The sequence below is a fragment of the Nyctibius grandis genome, chromosome 18 (assembly GCF_013368605.1).
Source record: "Nyctibius grandis isolate bNycGra1 chromosome 18, bNycGra1.pri, whole genome shotgun sequence".
NCBI lineage: Eukaryota > Metazoa > Chordata > Aves > Nyctibiiformes > Nyctibiidae > Nyctibius > Nyctibius grandis.
This window is the reverse complement of record NC_090675.1, coordinates 6,085,950-6,108,669: the sequence shown is the minus strand read 5'-3', so window position 1 is coordinate 6,108,669 and position 22,720 is coordinate 6,085,950. Positions and strand designations below refer to the sequence as shown.

General features: G+C 40.9%; 1 protein-coding gene across 5 annotated transcripts in view; it reads right to left on the bottom strand.

Moving 5' to 3' along the window:
* AUTS2 (activator of transcription and developmental regulator AUTS2) overlaps positions 1-22,720 on the bottom strand; it is a 757,133-nt gene that overhangs the window by 224,756 nt on the left and 509,657 nt on the right. For all 5 annotated transcript variants that reach the window (XM_068415808.1, XM_068415810.1, XM_068415811.1 and 2 more), the window contains one exon: positions 11,720-11,749. In XM_068415808.1, the coding sequence (XP_068271909.1) occupies positions 11,720-11,749 (30 nt within the window). The remainder of the gene's footprint in view (positions 1-11,719; positions 11,750-22,720) is intronic.

The window sequence follows — 22,720 nt, the reverse complement described above, 5'->3', positions numbered from 1 at the left end:
GAGGAGATATCGGAATGAATTAGAAAGCCCAAGCAATTTTTAAAGACACAAAGGTCATCCTGGTGCTTCCTACTAGATGGAAATTACAAAGCAGGCATCTTTGTAATGCCTGGAAGTGAATCCAGACTTTCAACAAGTTCAGAGAAAGGCTTTCTAGAGTTAACGCACACAATTTGACTCTCATTTTCAAAGCAAAGCACACCAGGTTCACCCTAAACTATTCCTTCCACATTTCTCACTCCCCACCAGTGGGTCTCAGTGTGGAGACCAGTAGCCAGCTCATGGTGGGTGCAATTTGAGAGCCTGGGAGATCCCAGCCAGTTAACAGTTAAATATGTTTTTGACCTTTTCCTATTTTCACATGCAGTGTCCTTCAGAGGTGCTTACAACGCATATGTGGAGTTACCTACAAATACACCAGCTAAGTAAGGCACTCTTACTGTCAAGCATTTATAACATACTCATGGTTTGCTCATCTGCTTTTCTTAAAACTACAACTCCCTGACTCTCAAAACATCTCTATGTGAAGCAGATAACCTGAAGACTTGCACTACAGCCTGGTGGCTTGTCCTCCCAACAAATAAACCAGGGGTTCATTTGTGGGTGACACAGAAAGGCACCAGCAAAGAGACTTCCAGAGTAGGCGTTGTCTTGTCTGTGGGTACCGTGAGGGAAAAGGGAGGAAGAGGTTATACAAAACCTGTACTGGATTAACAGAAAGATGAAAGTCCAGAAAGATCCTTACTCTGCTGGTACCTATAGGCCCAACCCTAATTCAAACCACATGTTATTCTCTTCACTTCTACCCTGTTTGGGGAATTTCTGGAATCCAAGATACACAGTAGCTGTATTTCACCACTTCCAAGTCCACAATACCCTTATTAGTGCTGAGCCAGATGGAGAGAAATATGCAGAAAACCAAAGCAGTACTTGCTGGAATCCTTCTCAATTCATTGGTGCATGCACTTAATTTCCTGCCTCCTTGTTTTCAGCCTGTCCTTGGATATGCCTGTGAGAAACCTGAGATGGTTACACGTGTTGTGGCCTCCAAGACTCTTAAAAACATGAAATAATTACCATAACTTCAATATATAATTTTTTTTCTTCTCTTTCTAAAGAGACCTCCAAAGGAATGCTTCACCTTCTCAGTTCTCAAGCCTAAGACTTTTCTTCTTTTCAAGGAAATGTGAGAACAGACATTAAGGAATGGGAAGCATACCTCATACATGATTATAAAATCTGATTTGTTATGAAAAACAGATGTTATTCAATAGCATAGAGTGTATATGAATATTATACTTGAATAACATATAGTAACTTACAGTCCTTTAGAGAAACACTTCTTATAATCTAGATATGCTTGGACATGGCCAAACTCCAAGATCCACAGATTGAATTTCTGTCTCCATACACACACACACACCATAAGTGCACACTCAATACCTACTCCCAAATACACGTATAAAGCATCTATCTAATCAACAAATATTTATATATAGGTATATTGATCACAAGAAATGTGCCAGCATGTTTCAGTACATAGATTTCCTTTCAAGATATCTCATCTTATTTTTGTGTGGAAGGTTTACAGACATGTGTGCAAAATAAGACATACCTTGCAGATTTCTTAAGAAAGCATCTCAGTTGAAACACACCAAATTGAATTTAAAATCCACATCACCCAGGATAACTTTTTGCCAAAGGCTGGATTTCAGAGACAGAGAGCATGTGTGCGCACGTACGATGTGTGCACACATGGACACACACCTATTTTTTCACTGACTTGAAATTACAACTCTAGCTACATGCGAGATCAGAAAACCATACTGTGATTTTACTTCTGCATTGGTGGCACCCTGAAAATGAAATCTCGTCTGGCTTTCCCATCTACTCTAACAACCTTCACAAAACTACTTTGATAAAAGTTTTGCTACATATAAAAAAAAGATGTAACGCTAAAATGTGAACAAGCAAAACTATCTATCATTTGCAATGTCTTTCTTATTGTGATCTGAGCTGCTGGGAAGACTTTAAGAATTTGCATGTTATCCTTAGAGACGTCTGAAACTGTCTCTTCTATTTCTTGTGCAGCGCTGAGCGCATCATCAGATTTAATCTTTAATCTCCTCTTTCTCTCTCCTCCCCTACAGAGAATCAAATCCTACAATCTATACACAGATAAAACTCCCGGGCCCAGTAAAGTTTGGCTCTAAGTTCTGCAATAAAGATAGGAAGATTTATCACCAGGAATGCATTATACTAAAACAAAACATCAAGTTGTCTAAACCAGTATCACGCCCCAAAACTCTGCCCTAGATGAAACAACAGAAAAAGCAGAGTGTACCTCGGAGCGTGATTTAACATGGCAAGAGGGGCAGTCAGGGGTACTTGGAACCCAGGCAATCTTCTCCTGAGGAGCACATGAGCCCCTACCACTTTATCTCACCTCTACTGTGAATATAAATGCAATGAAACCCTCCAACAGACAAACCAAAAAAGCTAACCAAACAAAATGTTCTTCCTCCATCTGCTAATTCACACAAAATCAGAATGAGGACAGAAGAGAACAGCTTCTAGGATTCCAAACACACACAGCACCTACTTGCCTTACAGAAATACTCTATATAATTATGTGCCTTTTGCCTGAAACTATTATAGATATTAGTGCTGCTGTGGGGAGGAGAGCTTGTGGGCAGTGCATATGTGTATTGTAAATATTTATAAAACCACTAGGAGACTGCAATAAAATCACCTTGGGGTATATATTACACTTTTTCAAGAAGCATTTAAAACCACTACTATATTCAATTTAATCTCTCCCCTAAGTTTCCTTTATACACATTTCTCTGTGTAGCTATACCTCTAGTTTTGAACATCAATATATATAAACAGACATGTTGCAAATAATGTACATCTATATAAACAGATATGTTCAATGAAAATAATGTATATTACTTTCATAGTATGCACATGTATACATAAAAACACATGCTGCAAAATAACATACATGTGTACATGCCATAGCTGATATTGTAAGACCCAATACGAGAACAGTAATTGCTTATAAAAAAATAATAAAAATTTAAAATAATTAATACACATATGCACTGCTACAGTTGCATATATGAATCTGCATACTGCACAGATGAATAAAGCAGAAAATAGAGTGCACCATGAACACACAAATATAAAATCAACATTTGCTGTATTTGCATATTACCATGGTAGATGCATGTTACACATACATTTCAAACTCACATATAACTTAATACTCCACATTCCTGGATATTTTTGCTATTAATTTTCATTTTTATACCATGACTTTATTTTTATCCATAGAAGACTGCCTGCAAATGATATTTTTTAATACCTGATGGTTGAGCAGTATTTGAAGATACTGATGTGACAGCGCCTGAACTTCCAAAGCCCAGCACAGCCTAGGAGGAGCGTCCCAGGGCATCTGTGCCAGCCTCCCTGTGTTTCAATTCTTGATTGTTTACTCAACTGCCAGAAGATGGTCTAAAGCCCCGGGGAGAGTAAAACCTGTTTGGGCCATTGACATTGAGTATCCTTGGTGCAGGAAGTCAGGACCTTAGAGGTATCCATCATTACGCCTGCCTGAAGGCAGGCTGGAGCCAAGGAACTTGCCTGAGAAGCTAGTAAAATTTTAATGCACTCTGTAGTGCGGTCATGTCATACTCAGTTATGGCAAATAATCCCAGATGCCTGCAGAGGTAAAATGGAGCTGTAATGTGCTTGCCTCCTAACCCGAGCTGACAGCAATGATGTACGACTACCATTAGCGGAAAATATCACTTCAACTAACCCATGATCCAGCTCCGCTAAGGGTCACATTATCCATGAGGAACAAATTACACTCCCAAAGTAAATACAAATTTTCTACACGAAATGGGTACAAAAAAAAAAAAAGGAAAGGGGAGCCGGGCGGGGGAAGGGGAGAGGGTAGGGGGAGCGAGGAGTGATATGTTACCTATGACAACATGCTGCCGAGTGACAAAGATGATAAAGGACAGGACAAATCACGGGCTGAAAGCGCCGTGGCACAGCCAGCCCGGAGAGCACGTACCCCCGCCTGTACACAACGTGTGCGCTCCCCTTAGTGGCAAACGCATAATCTTTTACAACGAACATGCTTGGCTCTGATTTTATTACCACTCTAGCTGTAGGGACCCTCTATGTGGCACATCAAATGAATAAAAAGGATCCTTATCTTTTCTCCTAATGGGCCTTAAACAGTAAGAAATACTTCATGATTGCCTGAGCGTTGCTAGCATATAAAGTCTGGGTGATCTTTCACCCTCGGGGCAAGTTTAAGGTGCTGCATTTTCCAGAGTTAAAAAGACAACACCTGTACAAATATGCAGTATAAATCGCACCGATGGGAAACATCCTGGCTTTGCAGAAACAGTTTTAAGAATAATACGGAGAAACTATTTCTCTAATCCTATCCTTAGCCAAGATAAATATATGGCAAACAGCAAGATATCAGTATCCCATGACCTGAAGTAATTGCTTAAAACTGGGTTCTCAGCCACTGTTTCCCCACAGAGCCTTGTTTGCTAAACACGTTGGCACCCACCATCCAAGGGCTTTTTTCAAGAATTCAGCTTCCTCTTACTATCGTAAATAACCCTTTCGCCCTTCCAGGAGAGGGCTGAATGGCCCTGACGACTACTCTGCCTTTTCCTACCACCCGTAACCTGCCACACAAAACCTCCCTACCCCTGGGAGGTCCAATCTGGAGAGAGAAGGTTCCCACCATGAACCCCTCCTGGAGCTCCCACACAAAAGCCCACCCCCCTACTGCAGTCAGTTCTCCCTCCTGAACCTCACGACCTTGCAGCCCCACAGAAGCTCCTTTCCAGTGGTTTCCCCTGGCTACACCCCTTCCGCTCCCCACCTGGGAGTGTTGGGGAACATCTCACACAACCTGAGGGTACATGCTTATTTCTCAGGCTCTCTTACTAGACTGGAGATGACACACTTCACATTTTGAGGTTTTCCTCTAGAAATCACCCACCTACACCTAGAGTTGAAGAGTGTAGAGAACGGGATGAGAAAATTTACTCCAATGATATGCCCTTCTTTCAATAGCTCAATAAATGCTGAGAGTCCCCTCTATGACCAAAATTCTTCAGACCAGGAAAATTATAATTTATTATTTATACTCCAGCAGTGCATCAACACCAAACTGAAACACCCTGGTTGAGTTCACAGATGGTAAGAAGAGTACAGATGTTACTGTATCACTGTATGGCCATGGTGGTGGCCATATAAAAATTCAGCTGGCTCCCACCTATCTATCTCCTAAAGCTCTGGCACCGTCCAAGTGAACGTTTTTCCTTCAGGTGCTACCCAGACTCTTCCTTCCCTCACTCCTTCCCAAGAGTGAAGGAAAAAATATCCCCAATACAGTTTTGCTTCTAAGCATCCTACTAAAAAAATCCCAAACTGATGCAACTGCCCACATGAGAGTGAATTGCACCCATCTATAAATGTAGTCCACCGTAATATATAAGATGGCATAAAGCAATTTCATCACCATTCAAACCATTTATGATAGAGCTTTTACTTCCAGCAACAGAATACAGAGAAGGCAGCTCTGTGCAAAGCAGCTATTTACCTTGGTCCTATGTTTCCTAGCACAGTTTATGGTGGGGTTGCTCTGGGTTCTTTCTGTTTCCAAAGAAAGGACAATTTGCCGTGCCCTGCACACGTTTCAGAGGAAAGGGAACAACAGAGCAGCAGAAACACATGGGCCAGCACAACTGAAAACAATGCTCTGTTAATTCAGCAGAGACACAACTAAGCAGGACACTTCAGATCTGCAAGGCAGGGAGGAAATGGCTTCTGAAGTTCATGAACAACGAACTTTGCATTTATTCACTAGTACTGAAAGGCATGGTTTCAAGTAAGCCCATCCCAAGTTCCTCTTATAGTAAATACATCAGAGTATTTATAATTACCTAAACCATTGAGTTCCTAAAGCTGGGCTGAAAATTGTGGGTTTTTTTAACACAGTATCTCCGTTTAGCCCAGACCCAGGGCTAAACAGTAACCAATTGCTCGATCACCCAGTGTCCCCTCCCGAGCCAAGAAACGGAATTGGGAAAAGGAGGGAGGCTCATGGGTTGAAATTTAAACAGATTTAATAAAATAAAGAAAACCAATATCAATACTAATGCCAACACAAAAGACACATAGTTATACTTAGCTCACATAGCAGTGGTGAAACTCTCCAGGGATTGCGACCATCGAGGGGAGAGAGAGAAGAAAAGACCAAAGGAGAGGGCCCCAGCAAGCTTTTCAATTTATACTGAACCTGCCGTTAATGTTATAGAACACACCTGTGGGCCAGCCTGGGGCACCTGCCCTGGATTTAACTGCTAATGGCCTTGATCACCATCCCACAGCTGCCCACAAACTGAAACAAAATGTAACAGAAAAGTGATTCTATAATTTTAACCCTGCGAAACCAGGACGCACAGTCAGAAGCACACCAGAAACCAAACTGCACAGAAATGCACACACGCACAGAAATACATGAACACTTGTATGTGTGGATATTTAACTACCAAACACTGAAATACAGTCTGCATACTAAACTTGGCTACACACATTGGCCAAAATACTACTCCAAAATCTCTCTCCAAAGGCGATACACAAAATAATTTTCCAAAAGCACTTCAGAAACATATACGGGGTGCACGTGTGAATGCTTTTGTGTGTGTATAGATACATACAACTAACCATTCCTTTTATCTGAGCACACTAGTGATTTACGATATTTTCCATGCCATAATCTTTGGTTCATAGCTGGTTTATATGCAATCAAATGCATTAGCATTATCATTAAAAACATTCTGATGCAAGAAATACCATTCTTCAGCTCTCATGGTGCTTTCAATGCCACTTGAGAAAAATAATGATGTCTCACAAGCAACATGCTCCCATCAGCACAGGCTTAAGTAAGCACAACACCCACCCTGTTCCGATCCCCTCCCAAGCTGGGGTAAGCTTTGCTATTCTTCCCCTCTGACTGTATGCCAACGCTTTGCAAATTTAGCCACCACTTTGACCTATCTCTTTCCTCCCTTTGCACCCTACACAAAGTCCACCCAAAGCAAAGCCCATGTCAGTAGGAACACTCGGCAGTGTTTAAGTTGTAGCCATAACTAGCCAGCCACTGGTGGGCCCCAGCAGAATACATTTTAATAGGATTCAAGAGCCTCATCAAAAGAGAATTGATTGGGTACCACTAAGATATACACAAAATTAAGTTATCAATTGCAGCAATTTTTTTAAGTTGTACATCCTATCAAAGTTAGATAAAATTCAAGCAAGAAGCTGGCCTCTTCTCCTCTTGAATCAGGCCTAAGTAACAACTCTGTGTACATTGCAAAGCAGTCCCCCTTGATCAATGAAATATTTTCCTAAGAAGTGAAAAATCACTAAAGTGCCTCAGATTGAGCCTTCATTTTAAAATCAGTCTAATTAAACAGAGTGGTGAGAGGAAGTGGTAGACATGGTGAACAAAAAGGACCTTACTCCTTACCTCATCTTTAGCACTTGACTTCCTTATCAAAGCTGTTTTTACGTCTTTTCAAAACAGGACTTTCTTTATTTTCAGAAGATGAAATATATGTTTGCACTTACATTTTTAATATTGTATTAATTACCACGGGTATAATTTTAAAGATTGTACCTAGATATCAGAAGATAATACAGTTGCACTTAATTTGTCAGCTGTGCAATAGCTCGCCCTAATTTTAGATTATCAGCTCTGGAGACCTGCTCAAAGAGTAAGACTGACAGACTTTTTAATGGAGAAATTCTGAGTTCCCCTGGGATCCATACTTTTTTTCTGATTCAGTAAGAAATCCCAGCGGCATTTGCTGAAAGGATCCCAGGATGGAAAATGACATCTCTCTAAGAATTAGTGCTTCACATTCTGATGCAAGTTCTCCAAATATACTCTCTCTCCACAGACATACTTGCTACCTCTTCAGTTTTTTTTAGCAACAGGAGAGTGAAATGCCTACTTTAACTGCTCCGGTCCAGTACTGTCTGCCAAATTGGAATGAAGGAGCATGGATCTATATAAATAGACAAATTATCCACCCAAAACATGTCATTTAAAATTGAGATGCTGACACAGCCTTAACTACAGTACTGCTAAGCAGGGGCTGCATCATTTTTCAATTAAATATCCTTGTTTCTTCTTCCAGAGAAACCTCTGGAGAAATGTCTCATTTGAGGGCAGACATAGACAGAAAGTGACTCTGTCTGTCAGCTCCCAATTAAAGACTAGGGAAGATGGATTGGAGGCACAGCCATCACCTAATAGAGATCAGATATCAACAATGATTTACGCAGTCAGATAGATACACTTTCAAGTGGGGAAAAAGAGAATACTAACAGCCTAGGAGACATTACCTTTCCTACTCTGTCACCACTCACTATTCATCTGCTCCTCAGCTTCCCAGGCCCTGCTCCTTCCTGTGTTCTCCTACTTCACTGCGGCCCATCGAGACATGGTTGAATCATGGTCTCGTCTTTCAGCCACCTCAATCTGTCACACACCTTTCACCATACTGAGCTGCCATTTTTTATTCAAAGGCACTGGTCTATCTTTCTAGATTCCAGGTCTTATTCATTCTAGTAGAAATATGTACATATTTATTCCTACACTCTGTCTTGTGTTACTTCTACCTCTCGTGGATGTCTTATCTCCCAGGCACACTGAAGGATCAGCACGGGTTTGCCCTCAAAAATCCTAAATGAAGCAAAATTGTTTCCTTTCCATTTTCCGAACAGCAAGTACAGAATTCATCTGCAGCAATAAACCATATATTCTGTCCACCTCAGGATACTGAAGTCTGCAAGCGATAGTCCTAACCTAAAGAAAAGTAGATCTCCTCTTCCCAGAAACATTTCAGGCAAAGATGTTTCTTGTGGAAGGAGAATAACTCCACCATCCTCAGAATACATTGACCTAGGACTGACCAAGAGCAATTTGACAATTTGCTACTAGAACAGCTCCGTAGTTGGAGGCTAATGCCCTCATCATGATACAAGGCATTTGGGTCAAGGATCTTAAAACTTCTAATCCTGCTGAGTACCCTCAGCTCCTATGGTTATTAATGAAAACTGAGGATGCTGAGCACTATTTACGAAATGATCAAACTCCTGCACAGAGGTCTGGCACCCTCACTTCTCCCAATGCATTTTGCTCATAGGAATTTTTGGTCCTAAAAATGTCATTTTATTTAAAGCAGGAATTCAAAAATCTTCTGGGTCCTATTGAAAGAGATCTAAAAGATCCTGCCTGTCGGAAGAAAAGAAGTTTCTACTTGTCAGTTAAACAAAGGAATAACGCACAGCCTCCTTTATAGTGTGTACTTTACCTGTCATCCAACAGCCCATTATCATGTCACGGCAGAGTGCACTTTTCTACAGGTCACTTTGTTTAAAATGACATGGATAATGCACATGTCAGCGAGCTGACAGTCCCGACCGTCCTTCAGAGATAAAAACCGCAAGATGAGCGCCTGTTCTTATCTGGGGTACATGCCTTGGTCTATCATCTAAGTCAGGCAGAACATGATTTCTCCAGAGAGCACTTTTTTCATTTCCTGATTTTAAGAAAATCAAATAAGCACCATTTGTCTTCATCTGAATATGCTTGACCTGCTCAAATGATGATGTCTCGCATTTTATAACAGGCTACATATGCTGAATTCAAATTAACAGCAGAACAAGGCCTTTAGATCTTTGCCTCGGCTGCCAGCACAGGCTATATAAATACACCAGACTTAGCTGTCGTCCTTTAGAATCGGGCCTGAGCTATAAAACTCAAAGTTGGGTCTGGTCCTGGGATTTGAAAAGCACTAAATTATTAGGGATATTTGGATCTGCACTTAATCTCATCTCATTAGGAGGGAAGACAAAATATAGATCACAGAGATGAAATACACATCTGGGTTTTAAATCCTTCCCGCACAAGTACTGGAATATTCTGTGTGAGATACAATCTTGAGTCTCTCTTGTATCGTGTTGCAGAAACTATCCTGAACCAGCACACCACCACCATCCCCAAAAGTTGCCGCTTTGCCCTTTTATAGAGGAGCACTGCAAGAGAAAAACACTGTGAAACCGGCAGAGGTTTAGCTCCGTAAAAGCAGCAGTGGCAGGAAATTACACTTCTAGCTCTGGGTGACATAAACATAGGAGCTGAAATTCAGTTTATCATCTTCTACTGCATAAGGAACATCCTGAAAATGAATAATCACTTCACAGGATGGAATGTAATGGTAATGCATTAAAAATTCATATCTAAAAGTGCAGGTTAATATTCTGTGCAAAAACTCAACAAAACCTCCCCGATCTGTTGTCACACTGATTAACTCCAGTGATTAGTTCCCTTATGAAAGGGAAATCACTGCAGTTCAAAGTAAACAGTGGTTCTTTAACATAGTTAGCAAATTATTAAGAAACATGAGGAAAAAAATCTCTACTTGGGAAATTACTGAAAAAGCTGAAGGGCAAAGCTTTGGTGGTTATACACAGAATGGACTAAAAACTTCCTTTGCTTCCTGCTACACAAATCCTGTAGAAGTCTGATTAAATTTATGAAAGGTGATTTCTGTATTCATTGTTTCCTTGTAGATTTTACAACATATTTGTTCTTTTCTGTTGTATAAGCTGCATACCAGCACGGTCGTCTCTCCTCTTCTTGGCTTGACTTGGAGCTAGTTAACAGAACCACTCATGAAACTCTTTAACAATTTAATGTTATTACATGAACAATATTTTCTGACATTACTTTACCCTCCCCCAACTTCCATCCCCCAATTTATCCAGTGAAAGAGGAGGCAAAAGTGATTACATTATCAAAACATCCCTCAAGGCTCAACATACAAATGAAAATCACAAAATCCAACCTGGAAATAAAGAAATTAGACCAGTTTTTCTGCAATGATTATTTCATTTTGCCAAAGAAGGAAGGTAGATGTTAGTTTGTTCACAACATAAAATAAGACATAAAAACGTGCATCGTTGTGAATACTAGTCCTTCATTACTATTAGTCTTCTAAACAATAAACAGCATTAGAGATCAGTGCCTGACTCTTTTTCAGCATGACATTCTTCCCTTTTTCCACTTAGAAACCCAAAGTTATTGATATAATTATCAGCAAGTTGTGTCACTTGACTTACTGTACAGTTTCCAAATGTTTTTCTAAATAAACAGATATATATATATATCTCAACCATAACACTTCAATTTGAGTTTGAAGACCCTTGCTTGCAGAGAAGCAAAACAGGCGATAACAGTGGTTAAATAGCTATTAAGAAGTGCAAATGTGAGGGTTACACACATATTCGGTTGCTGTTAGAACTTCCCAAGGGAAAATGTAACCACAGAAAGGGTTGGTAGTGAGATTGGTGTTCATAAACAACCTGCACAAACCGTGGCATCAATACACTTGAAGATGAATTGTGTAGCCTCCAAAATATTCATTAGAATTCTCCTTCCTTGGAGGTTTATTCCAAAATTAAATTAAAGGAAACAAAGTCTTTTCTTTGTATAGAGATGCTTTAGATCAATCCAAAAAGAAACTTTGAATAAATAACAGAATAAGAGGAATAAGTGAATCCAACAAATTATTTTTGCTCCCATACTGATTTCCTTTCTTACCTTTTCTTCTTGATCACTGTCGCTGTCACACTGAAACACAAAAAGAAAAGAAGAACACGTAAGAGAAACTTGCTACAGCAAGAAAATGAAAGATTTCTATGAACAAGACGGCTGAAACACTCGTAAACCCCACGGCATCAGATCTGGTGCCTTTAGGAAAAAGCTCAATTACTGTATAGGAGGGAATTTTCCCCCAAACTGCTGTTGAAAACAATGCATTTGTATGTTTGAATTATGAAAAAATTGCACTGAAAACAACAAAAGCCATTTGCAATGTTCTCTGTTAGTTTAATTCACATGCACAGGAGCTGATGGTGCGTGAGCACATTTAGACTCCGAAACTGGATCAGGGAAGAAGAAAAACAGTATTAGAGGGCTGTTTTGTTTTCTTTTGATGGACAATATTTCTCATACTGCGTGCCCATACATTGGCTTCAAAGGCTCCTCGGATAGGAGGGTACGGACACGGCTTAGGTTTGCCTGTCCCAGAAGAGAAGTATTTGCAAGGCGACCATTTTCCAGGACTACTCGGAAGATTCACCCTATGTCTTTGCTTACTGCTGCTGAACTAACGAATTCAGAGACCACAACAGAAGCAAGAACATGCCAAACTAATTGATTCATTGAGGTTCTCTGTAATTCAAGAGTAGCCCAGGTATTGCAGTAAACATTTTATAACACTATAAAATGCTGAACAGTAACGCTAGCGGGTCTTGATATTTATCAAGTGTCATTGCTCAATTTTTTAATAACTTTTACTATTGTAGAAATACAGCAGGACTAGATAAATCAAGCTTCAGTACAGATAAGCATCAGAAACCCAAAACCCATTAACATTTGCTAGAAGTACAAGAGCTGTGCTAGAAATAGGACCATAAGGACCACGCAACTCGCTTGCACCTAGCTGCTTCACTGAGGCACAGATTTGATTCATCCCACCTAATTCTGGGTCACTATGGAGTGGTCACACTTGGCTATCTCTACAGCAGAAGAATGAGGAAAAAAACCTCCTTCTGGTTTGTTTTTTTTTAAACTACAATTTTAGATTCTAGAGGACTGAATTGTCTGTATCATTCAAGGACGAACCTCATACCTCTGCAGATCTAATGGCAGATGTCTTGAAGGAAAGCTTAAGATCAGCAAACGGGAGAACGAACTTTCCTAAATGAAGGACAAGCTGATTTACAAGAGTCAGTTACGCCCTTTATGCGTTTGTATCCTGTTTAATGCGCCTTTGAGTATTTTCATAAGACAACCACATTACTTCAAAATTAATTGTACTTTGTGAATTCCAGAGGTTAACTATACAGTGGGACGTGAATAGGCATAGCCAAATACACCCACAAATGTATGTATTTGATTTGCACAAATAACCTTCTGTGTGTTCTTTAACTTTTCTGTTTCACTGGCTTTTTCCTCATCTTCATTGGTACGGGGAGTGAAAAGGGGTCTTCCCTACACCAATGAGCTAAATACTAACAAATTAAAGCTAAAAACTATCTCTAGGTATTTTTCAAATAATTTAAAATTAAGCAAAAATTAGATAAAATTACAATCTACTTTCAGATATTTCCAAACAGAAACAGAAATTAAGTCTATTTAATAAAATTATTTATATAGCACTAGTTGCACCTAAATACTCTGGTAACAAGTCCTGATTGTAATGCCTGAATCCAAAAGGAGAAAGAAAGGGGGTAAAAAGTAGATATATAAGCAGGCAAGAATGCTTGCCTTTTACCAGTGGAGGGTTTTAACACGCCATCCGCTCCCGCTGCTGGGGCACATGCGCATGTGTCCTGTGACCCAGCTGTGGTCACAGCGCTTTGCAGCCTCTCCTTCCCCCAGCATTTTTTATCTAGTTTAAGGAATCTCTCCTCTGCTGTGGATTAAGTTTTTCCCAACTCACAGCTTGGAAAGAGCTCAGGGTTTTGTGCTTTCTGCAGTGTGGAGGTACTTGGGGAGAAGAATACTTGCCAGCAGTGACATCTGAATTTGCCAGCAAAACAGTTACCCGCATCTGAGTGAATCTGCAGAGAAAGTGCACAGAGCGGTATTGGTGGGAAGTTATTTCCACCAAAGTGTTAAGCCTCCTGCTTTCCGACAGTCCAGTTCTAATTTCAAGGTCCGCTTAATTCCGCATCAAATAATTACTGCTATACCCAGAAGCACCTTGTCTCCTGAGTTAAGCATATGGCGAAGGACTGAGACCTACTGGTGTCCATTATGGAAGCAGCACGGATGCCAAGCCGATTAAAAATGCTCAGGCTCCCTTCACAACATGCCCAGTGACTGACAGCTTCGCGATTTGGCCAGTCACTGTGGCTGCCAAAAAAGCCTCTGCTGCACGGAGGCCCACATGGCACTCTGAGAAAACAGTTCTGCTCCTGGTATTAAATTCCCATACTGACCCGAGGACTTTGCTGTGAGCTCAGCAGGAGCACACCATCCAATTTACAGCTCCATCCTCCAGAGCCCTCACTGCCAGCCTCTGGCAGAGACAAATGATGGTCAAACCCCTCCAGCTCATAAATTATGCAAAGGCAATAAATGCACTCAGCAAACAGCTCCTAACGTTTGCCTAGCCTGGCTCCAGATACACTCTGTAAAATGCCAGGAGTCCCGCACACACAAGGCATCTATTTCAGTCACAAAGATGTTTTGTTGGTGGGGCACAAGGGAAGGAGACCCACCATCCAGCAGTGCTGTCCTGTTCCAGTAACAGAATGTTATGGACAAGCTGTATGAAAGAAAAAAAAGGAGGGGCAGGAGGCAAGGGCTTTATGCACTGCACTGGGGTGATGTTTACACGCAGTATGTATAGGTGTGTGTTTGTGCATGGGCGTACACACTGCATGTGCATGGTTTGCACATCCACCTGAAGCTGAATTTTCCCTGAGGATTAAATATTTGGATTTCCTCTGGTTCATGGAAAGAATCAGGCAATTTATGTGCAGGGGCAACTCCAAAAAGACTTGCAGAAGAAAGAAGAGGTTTGCTGCTCAGGCTGGAAACTGAATGGAGCAACTGTATGTTCTTACCATGCCTGAGACTACTTTGCTGTTCAGGCACTCTGGGCATTGCACTTGCACACACATTCCCCAGTGGCCCTTGCTCTGATGTGCTCATTTACATTTTTGGATGCATTTTCTTCCCAGAGGTGCTAAAGCACAAGGTGCTTCCACCTTCTGCAGGCTTGCTGCTAACCACTTCTGGAGAACAGGTTTTGGAAACCAAAGCTGACAACTGTGATGTTGATTATTCAGAATTACTGGTCAATTTGAAGACTGAGTCTGCACTGTTTGCTCAATTCCTCTAGCATTTCTCTACCTCCCAGGGCCATAGAAAAAAGGGAAATGATTTAAGTGCTTTGTGGTTCTCAGAGCACCAGCCTGTTCTGGAATTGAAGTGATGCAAATGCTTTGTGCTGGCCACCTACTTTGGGCTGAGTTTCAGTATTTTATGCCTATTACAAAAGATAACTTTTCCGTGTTCTCCCATGCCTTGTTTCAGGAAACCATGGCTCTGTGTACAGGCTGTAGTGGAATATTCTGCAAATAACTGGGAATCCAAAATATCATTCAGAGATAGCACGACCTGATTTTTGGATAACTGCCACTAGCTCCACTGGAAGCTGTGAGTGATAACGTGACAAATCAGGACAAGGAGGCTGCAGACACATTTTACACCTGAACAAACAGAGGCTTCTTTCTCCGATTCTCAGACTCAAGGCACTTCCTATCTCCACACTGAACACAAGTCGTGACTGACAACAGTCACCCGGGGCCAGGCTTGAGAAGAGCCCAGAGCCAAATTTCCAAAAGCTGGCCTACATTATCAAAAACCCACCCACCCAACGAGTCCCAGCTCTCATTTAGGCACTGAAATGAAAGCCAGATTAACGAAACTGCTGAACAGCCACAGCTCCCACATATGGCCAAGGTTTCAAATGAGCATGTCACAAAATGCTGTGAAATCTTTTCAAAGCACAGCCTGACAGGCCCCTCAGAGGAAGGGTTCTTCAAAATGGCTGGCTTACACTTTTGAAAGTCTTGTACTGGGCAGAAGGACTCTTAAGAGTTTTCCCAACGGATCTAACAGCACTACAAACCAAATCCAAAGCACGGGACATATAAAGCTTGCTGAAAACTAGCTCCACAGATAAAATTCTTAGAGGACATATGGAAATGTTAAGGTTGCTTCCAATTTCTATATAATCAGGGGCAATAACGAGACCAGACTGACAATGACTTGCTCAAAGTAGCCATAGTTATAACTTAAACTGTTCAAACGCCTTTAATAACTAAAGTGTGCAGGCTACCAGCCACCACGTCACTTGACACACGTGCCAAGTGTTCAAGTTTCATTTTGCAGTATTTCTGCAACTTCATACTCAAGAAGAGCTAATCAGAATCAGTAACCCACAAACTTGCATTTTCATTGGTGTGCCGCAGTCAAAATCCAAATAACTGTTCCTAAAATCGACTCAAGGTGAGAAGGGAACATACAAACTCGTAAGGCCATTGTACCAACGAAAAAAGAAAGCTCTTCTTTCTGACCCAGCTCAAATCTAAATCACTGCTATCAGTCTGGGTTGTGAAAGCATAAGACACATCCCCCGCGATATGGAGTATGTACACACATAACTGCAGTGGGAAGGGGAAAAAGCACTCTTCCATTCCCATTTGAGGTTTAATTGCTGCTGTGTTTTGTAGAAGAAAAGGAAAACTGAGGATTGGGCTAAAGATTACTTGGACCTCCCAAATCCCCTGCCCCAGCTGGAGAGAGTGCAAGTTAAAATGCGCAGCACGTGTCCCACAGCACCCGCAGAATGAGACTGAACCCAATGCCACATTTCAAAAATCAGACACCCTATGAGGTTACAGCTATAATTTGAGCCCATTTTAATAGCTTGAGAGAGTCTGGTGCAAATCAAGCTGAGTAAAGGTCTGTGCCACCTCACCAGCTCATTCAGGCTGAAGCAACACTATGGATTTCTATGTACCTCGCTGATTGAGCACATTCTTGTGCAAAAAGTAGCAATCATTGAATATATCACGTACAATGACATTGAGGAGGGCATTGTTCCCTATTCTGCTCAATGGACTTTGCTGGAACAGCTATTTCATATCTTGGATCCATTTATCATTGCCACCAAAGGAGTCAGTGCTGCTGAAACGCCAGCGCTGAACAAAGTGATTCTACTCATCTGTCTGCTGAAAAGAAATCTGAAGAAAATGAGGGAAAACCCAGACCTCAGCCATGTTCACACTGACATTTACAATATTCTTGTCCATCTATCCGCCAATGACAAACTGACAGCCCTGGAAAGGGCAAAGATGATATTTTAGCTATACAATTAGACCTTTGCTTCCAAGAAAAAAGGAGAAAAAAACATCTCCTAGATGAAAGGAGACACAGACAGTGAATAAATGGGCAATTTTCTAATTGATGAAATGGAGACAGGCAGAGTCACAAAGGAACTAACAGCAAGGATTTAACTTTTTTCTTTCCTATCTCTGACTTTGCCTGCAAGTACCATTCAGCACGGAGCTCCTTGCCAAGGAATCTTCCATACAGGATCTTGCAAATTGGTTAACATCACAGTCTGCTTAGCAATTCTTCACCATTACCCACAGTGATTCACTGTAAGGAATGACTCTGAAACCGAGATGGTCTGAGATGTTTAAGGTCTGCTTTCTCAAAAGCTAAAATTATGGATTATTCACAGAAAAGTCCCATTTTACACAAATTACCTTAGTCTGGACAAAAGATTGCAATGTTGACCTCTAATTTGAATTCTATTTTATCCAAACTACTTCACTTCAGATGAAATGTATCAGTCTTGGACATTTAAAGTTATCTTGGCTCCTTACAGGAAAAATATTCAGAACTTGGAACCACTTCCAGCTATAACTCTTTTTAATTCCTCACACGCAGGACTTTTATGATTGTTTTATACAGCAAAATGACACAATAAGTGGCTCCTTCTACCTCTACCATCAAGAAAACAATGGTTTGATAAGAAAGAATTATATTTTGAGTATTAAAATGAAAACACCAGATTACATTACTATCCATGACAAAGACGATCTACCTTATATTTATATAGGACGTGTATATAACCTTGGCAACTGGTGGGTGGCATACATGCTCCCGGTAGACCACAGTAAGCTTATTTGTAAAGCAAAGGGGGATTTCGCTCCAGAAAGACAGCTAAACATGAGTCCTATTTTGAGATTTGATTCTGTTGTGTCAAACCCTGTATTCCCAGGGACATGACTTGACGGGGAAGGCCAGTAGCTATGTGTGAACGGGAAAGACTGGGAGGCTTCCTGTGCATGGCTGGGGAGGCAGCAGGGCCTGCAGGAGTGCAATGCCTGCCTGAGGGCTGCCAGGGACAGAGCTGCAGCTCTCTGTCCTGGCTGTCTGCCCAGGGCTTGGTTTCACCCAAGGGAAACATGCCATCAACATCCTCAGGCACCTCCAGGCACAGCCCCAGGGAAGGATGAAGAGAAACCAGCCCTGTAAGAAACACATTTTCCTTTGCTCTCTGGAAACTGAGGAGAGACGATAAGTTATTGCAGTTCTTGGAAAAGTGCAACTTCTTTCCCCCAGTTATCACTCCTGATGGCTTCCTTATGGTGTCATTGCTCAATGATCCCAGAAGTGCTTAAGGCAAAACCCAGCCATCCCCAAAGAACAGGACAATGCTCCCACCAATGTCAGTGGAAGATTAAATGGGCTTTCCAGATGTACCATTAGAAAGCTAACGATGCCACGAGTTACTCGGCTCAGCATCTTCAGAAAGTGCCTGCCGCAAGTCAGGCATCCAAAGTCCACTAGACTAACTGGGCACCAAGCAGCTGCTGGCCACACACACACAACCGAATCCTAGTTTTAGGAAGTCATTCTCTTTTGCAACAGAAGGATGAACTCCCTGCCTCGGTTCCTCAGTACTCTGTATGAAAAAATAACGACATGCCTTTGCCTCTCAGACTCTGAATGCAGATTTGCTGCCTCCTTACCTGCCTTTCTGGCTGTAGACAATTTGCAATATATGTAATGTCATTTTTAGCAACCTCTCAACTGATGAGTACTTTGTCAGGGTTCCAAAAAGTAAATAATGGTAAATAATAATAAAAATGTGCATTTATACTGGTGGACTAAGTCAATAGCAAAGACTTAAACTAATCAGTGTTCAATGAAGACAGTGCCTAATAGTGCATTAGCCAGTGTATCTGTATAAGAAAGGATTCCTATTTTTCATAACTCCTGCTTTTAGCTCAAAAGTTCAGTTTGGAATTTGAGTCTTCCAGGTACTTACAGGCTAATGAAATCAAAATATACTGATGGATAAGAAGCAAAGCATGTTACGGGTTAAAATAATACAAGAATCTATTTTTTCCACTGTGTTGTGATCCATAAAAATCACCCTGAGCCTTTCCTCTTTCTTCTCTGCCTGTGAAGCCAATTGCTTTGATTGCAGTGATATGAGCTTGCTGAAATGACTTGCCCTTGCTTGTGAAGCAAATGGAACATGCTAATAGAACTTATCGCATTACCCGATGCAAAAGTGCCATAGCTCATTACTTTAAGATAAAAGGATATCATTGCAGACGGGAAGCAGAATTGACTTTCTGAGGCCCGACTTGATGATGATTTAATCAACTGCTCTCTTTCACTTCTCATCTCTGCGCCTGTCGGTTTCACAGGTGCTGTTAAATGAGACACTCAGAAAGTGAGCAGAGGGAAAGAAATTGCTGTCATTACTTTTCAAGAAAGGAGGTATGCAAATTTTCGACAGAAAGATTGCGTTCATAATGGGCCTGGTAAAATACAAGGATCATGCTTGACAGGTGAGGGCAAGTCATTTGTACGTCCTTAAAGTGAAGCAACCATCCTCATTTAGAAATTGTGCTCGATAAGAGAAGCTACAAATGAAAACCATGCAATGGCTGAGAAGCAGCAAGCAGACCTTTGAAGACTTTGCTATTACAGATCTGCCTTCAGCAGGTGCCTCACATGCCTTCACACATGTCTATTCCTAACTGCCAGATGGCCAAATTTTGACCTCAGTATCTCACAGAGAACTCTTCTTAAATGGTTTTTTACCATCAGTTTTACATTCGCAGTCTGGGGTCTGAGAGTTTCTTCCTTTCTTCATCACTATCAGAAATAGAAATAACAAGACAAAAAACTAAGTGAGGCTTGAGTTAACTTTGAAAACAGAATCAATAGGTTGGAGGCAACAACTTGTTTTCTTCTGCATGTAAATGAGGATTACAGATCTTGGAAGGTCCAGAGCTTACAGTTCATGCAGCCAACTAAAAAGTAAAAATAATAATCCACAAAAATGGTTGTGGCATGAAGCAAAAAGGGATGAAAAGATGCTTCTCCAGAGCCCAAAAGGAATCTGGGGTCCTGTGTGATTGCAACACAAGAGGAAAGGGCAAAAAGAAAGCAGCTGAATGCTCTATTGATCTAATGGGAAAGTTCTGATATTCCAAAATTAGAAGTTAAAAAAGCACAATAATCGAGATGATAAATTATGTACAGGCTAAAAACACTCTATAGCTCTTGGATGGCTATTGAGCTGTTTGGATCATTTAAAATGGGGAAACGAGAACTACCAAGCTTTTATTGATGTCAATCAGGTTTTCAATCAGAGATTGATAGTCAGCCACAACAAACAGGTTCCTTGGGGACTCCACTGTACGCAATGGATACAGTAGTTTGTCATAAAAACGTTGACATTTTTGTCTCAGATATCAGCATAGGACTTAAATAGAATTAATGTCATGAATACTTGTTCTCTTTTACAGCTGCAGCAACTCTGAGCACAAAATGGCTACTGACATACACATGAAGAGAGGTTCAATTGATTTGTAAGATAAAATAGTTGCAGAAATACTATCTGAAACAAAAAATAAAGAATAAAAAGCCATCTCTTCTCTTCTTTCCCAAACACCAAGAACTCTCTAGTTTTTGAGCTCTGTATCTTTGCATTAGGCTAAGCAATTTAAACTGAATTGTATAAATAATAATAATAATTCCCCAAACAACCCAAAACAATTGATCCTTAGGGATAAGACCTTAACAGCTGAGCTATAAACCTCTGAACATTGGATTTTAATGGATACTAAAAAACTCTTAACTAAGTCCTATAAACATAACCTGAAACAAAATGATTTGTGTCATAAGCTGTTTGCAAACTCCCATAAATGTTCCTCATTGTCATAATGCCAGAAAAATAACTCAGACTGTGTACTCAGCCCTATAACTGGCTTATGCTGTGGGTTCATTCCCTTTTCCACTCTGTTTTATAATTCATCACTCACGCAGTTATTATTCTTTATTGCTGTCTTTATCATTTTTGTACAATTTATAAATTGTCTGTGCTAGACCTGAATGAAGAGAAGTATTATTCTAAATCTACAGCAAGTAAATATAAATTGTAAAGACAATGGCACATTTTGGCCTGCCTGCCTCAAATTTCCTGTTTTGACATACATGATGCTGTAATTTGGAATCTGTAACCTCTTATTAGGAAATGAACGCATTAATTTTTTTTCAGAATACTGCAATTATAATAATTGAATTTAAAACAGGAGTTGCATTTCTCTATTTAGAGGTAAGCATAGTTGTACATCCCTGATTTATCAGCTGGACTCAACTGTTTGTTATGTATGCAGTGACTGGGAAAAGGTAAGAATATTCATAGTCAGGGGGACCCTGCCCAATGGAGCATCAGCCACTGGGGCTTCCCCCTTCACTAACAAGCAGTGGTAGAAGTGGTGCCTTGCAATGGCTACTTCTAATTGACTCTCTAGGCTGGGTTTCTCCAGCTCTCTCTTCCTGAGGACCACTTGTAACCAGTCCTAAACCCGGGTGTGCCTCCTCTCCTTGGAGAAAAAGCTATTACTCTGACATTGCCTTCTGCAGTATTGCAGCGTAAAAAAATTGGGACTCACCGTGTTCAACTCTATGGTTATGTTTACAGCAGAAAGATGGGAGCTTTAGATAAGACCCAAACCTCTGTGTTAGGAGCCATTTTTATGGGAAAACCAGGCCCTCATAAAGATGATTTGTTTTTTTTTTTCCCACTGCTGCATTAACCTACCAGAGAAAGGCGATAAAAAACTCCTGTATCATAAATGATATCACAGATTCCATGACTGTTATCAGCAGTGGCAAATTACCTGGCACAGCCAAGGCAAGGTATTGCTTTGAATAGCTGGCTTTTAGCACAGTGTTGAGAAAAATTATCCTTGTCCAGGCGAGTCTTGGAAAAGGCAAGAGTTTTGCCAGCAACAACTGTGTTTAAGCAGGACTGTAGCTAACACAGCGCTGAGTGTTGCTAACACTGCCTGTATGTTCCTTTTTCAGCTGCAACAGTACTGAAACATCACCCTGTTAGAAATTCTCTCTTCCAAAGGGGAACCCCATGGAAGGGCCAGGAGATATCCTGAATATAAAACACAGGACTTCCCATCAAACCTTTTGCCAAGAAAGCAGATACTGAAATAGAAGGGGATGCATCTTGCAAAACAAGCCTGTCTGGGAACATGGGGAGCCATGGGAGGCTAGAAGGAGCAGCAGCTTCATGGCTCTGATCTTCATGGTCACTGCTATCCCACAGGCAAAAATCCACACTGGATTTCTGTCTGCACGATCCCAGTAAACGCCCTGTACCTTGTACAGCATGCATAAAGGACTCTTAAACTGTTCAGCCTGAGATGTACAGTTTTGAGACAGATTAGGTAGAGCACGGAAATTCATTGCTTACTCCAGAGATGCTCTCTATGAATACAGAGCCCTGGAATGTCACAAGGGACTTTTTAGAGAGGTAGAGGCTCCCTCTATTTTATAGACTGTAGACACCAAACAACTGGAAGTTCGATTCTCATCTCTTTTGAAAATTTAGTAATAGGAAGGCTCTGAGATTTCAAACGTGCTCTCTCCACAGAAACCTCTGTAGGCTTTATCTTCAATCCAAAAAGC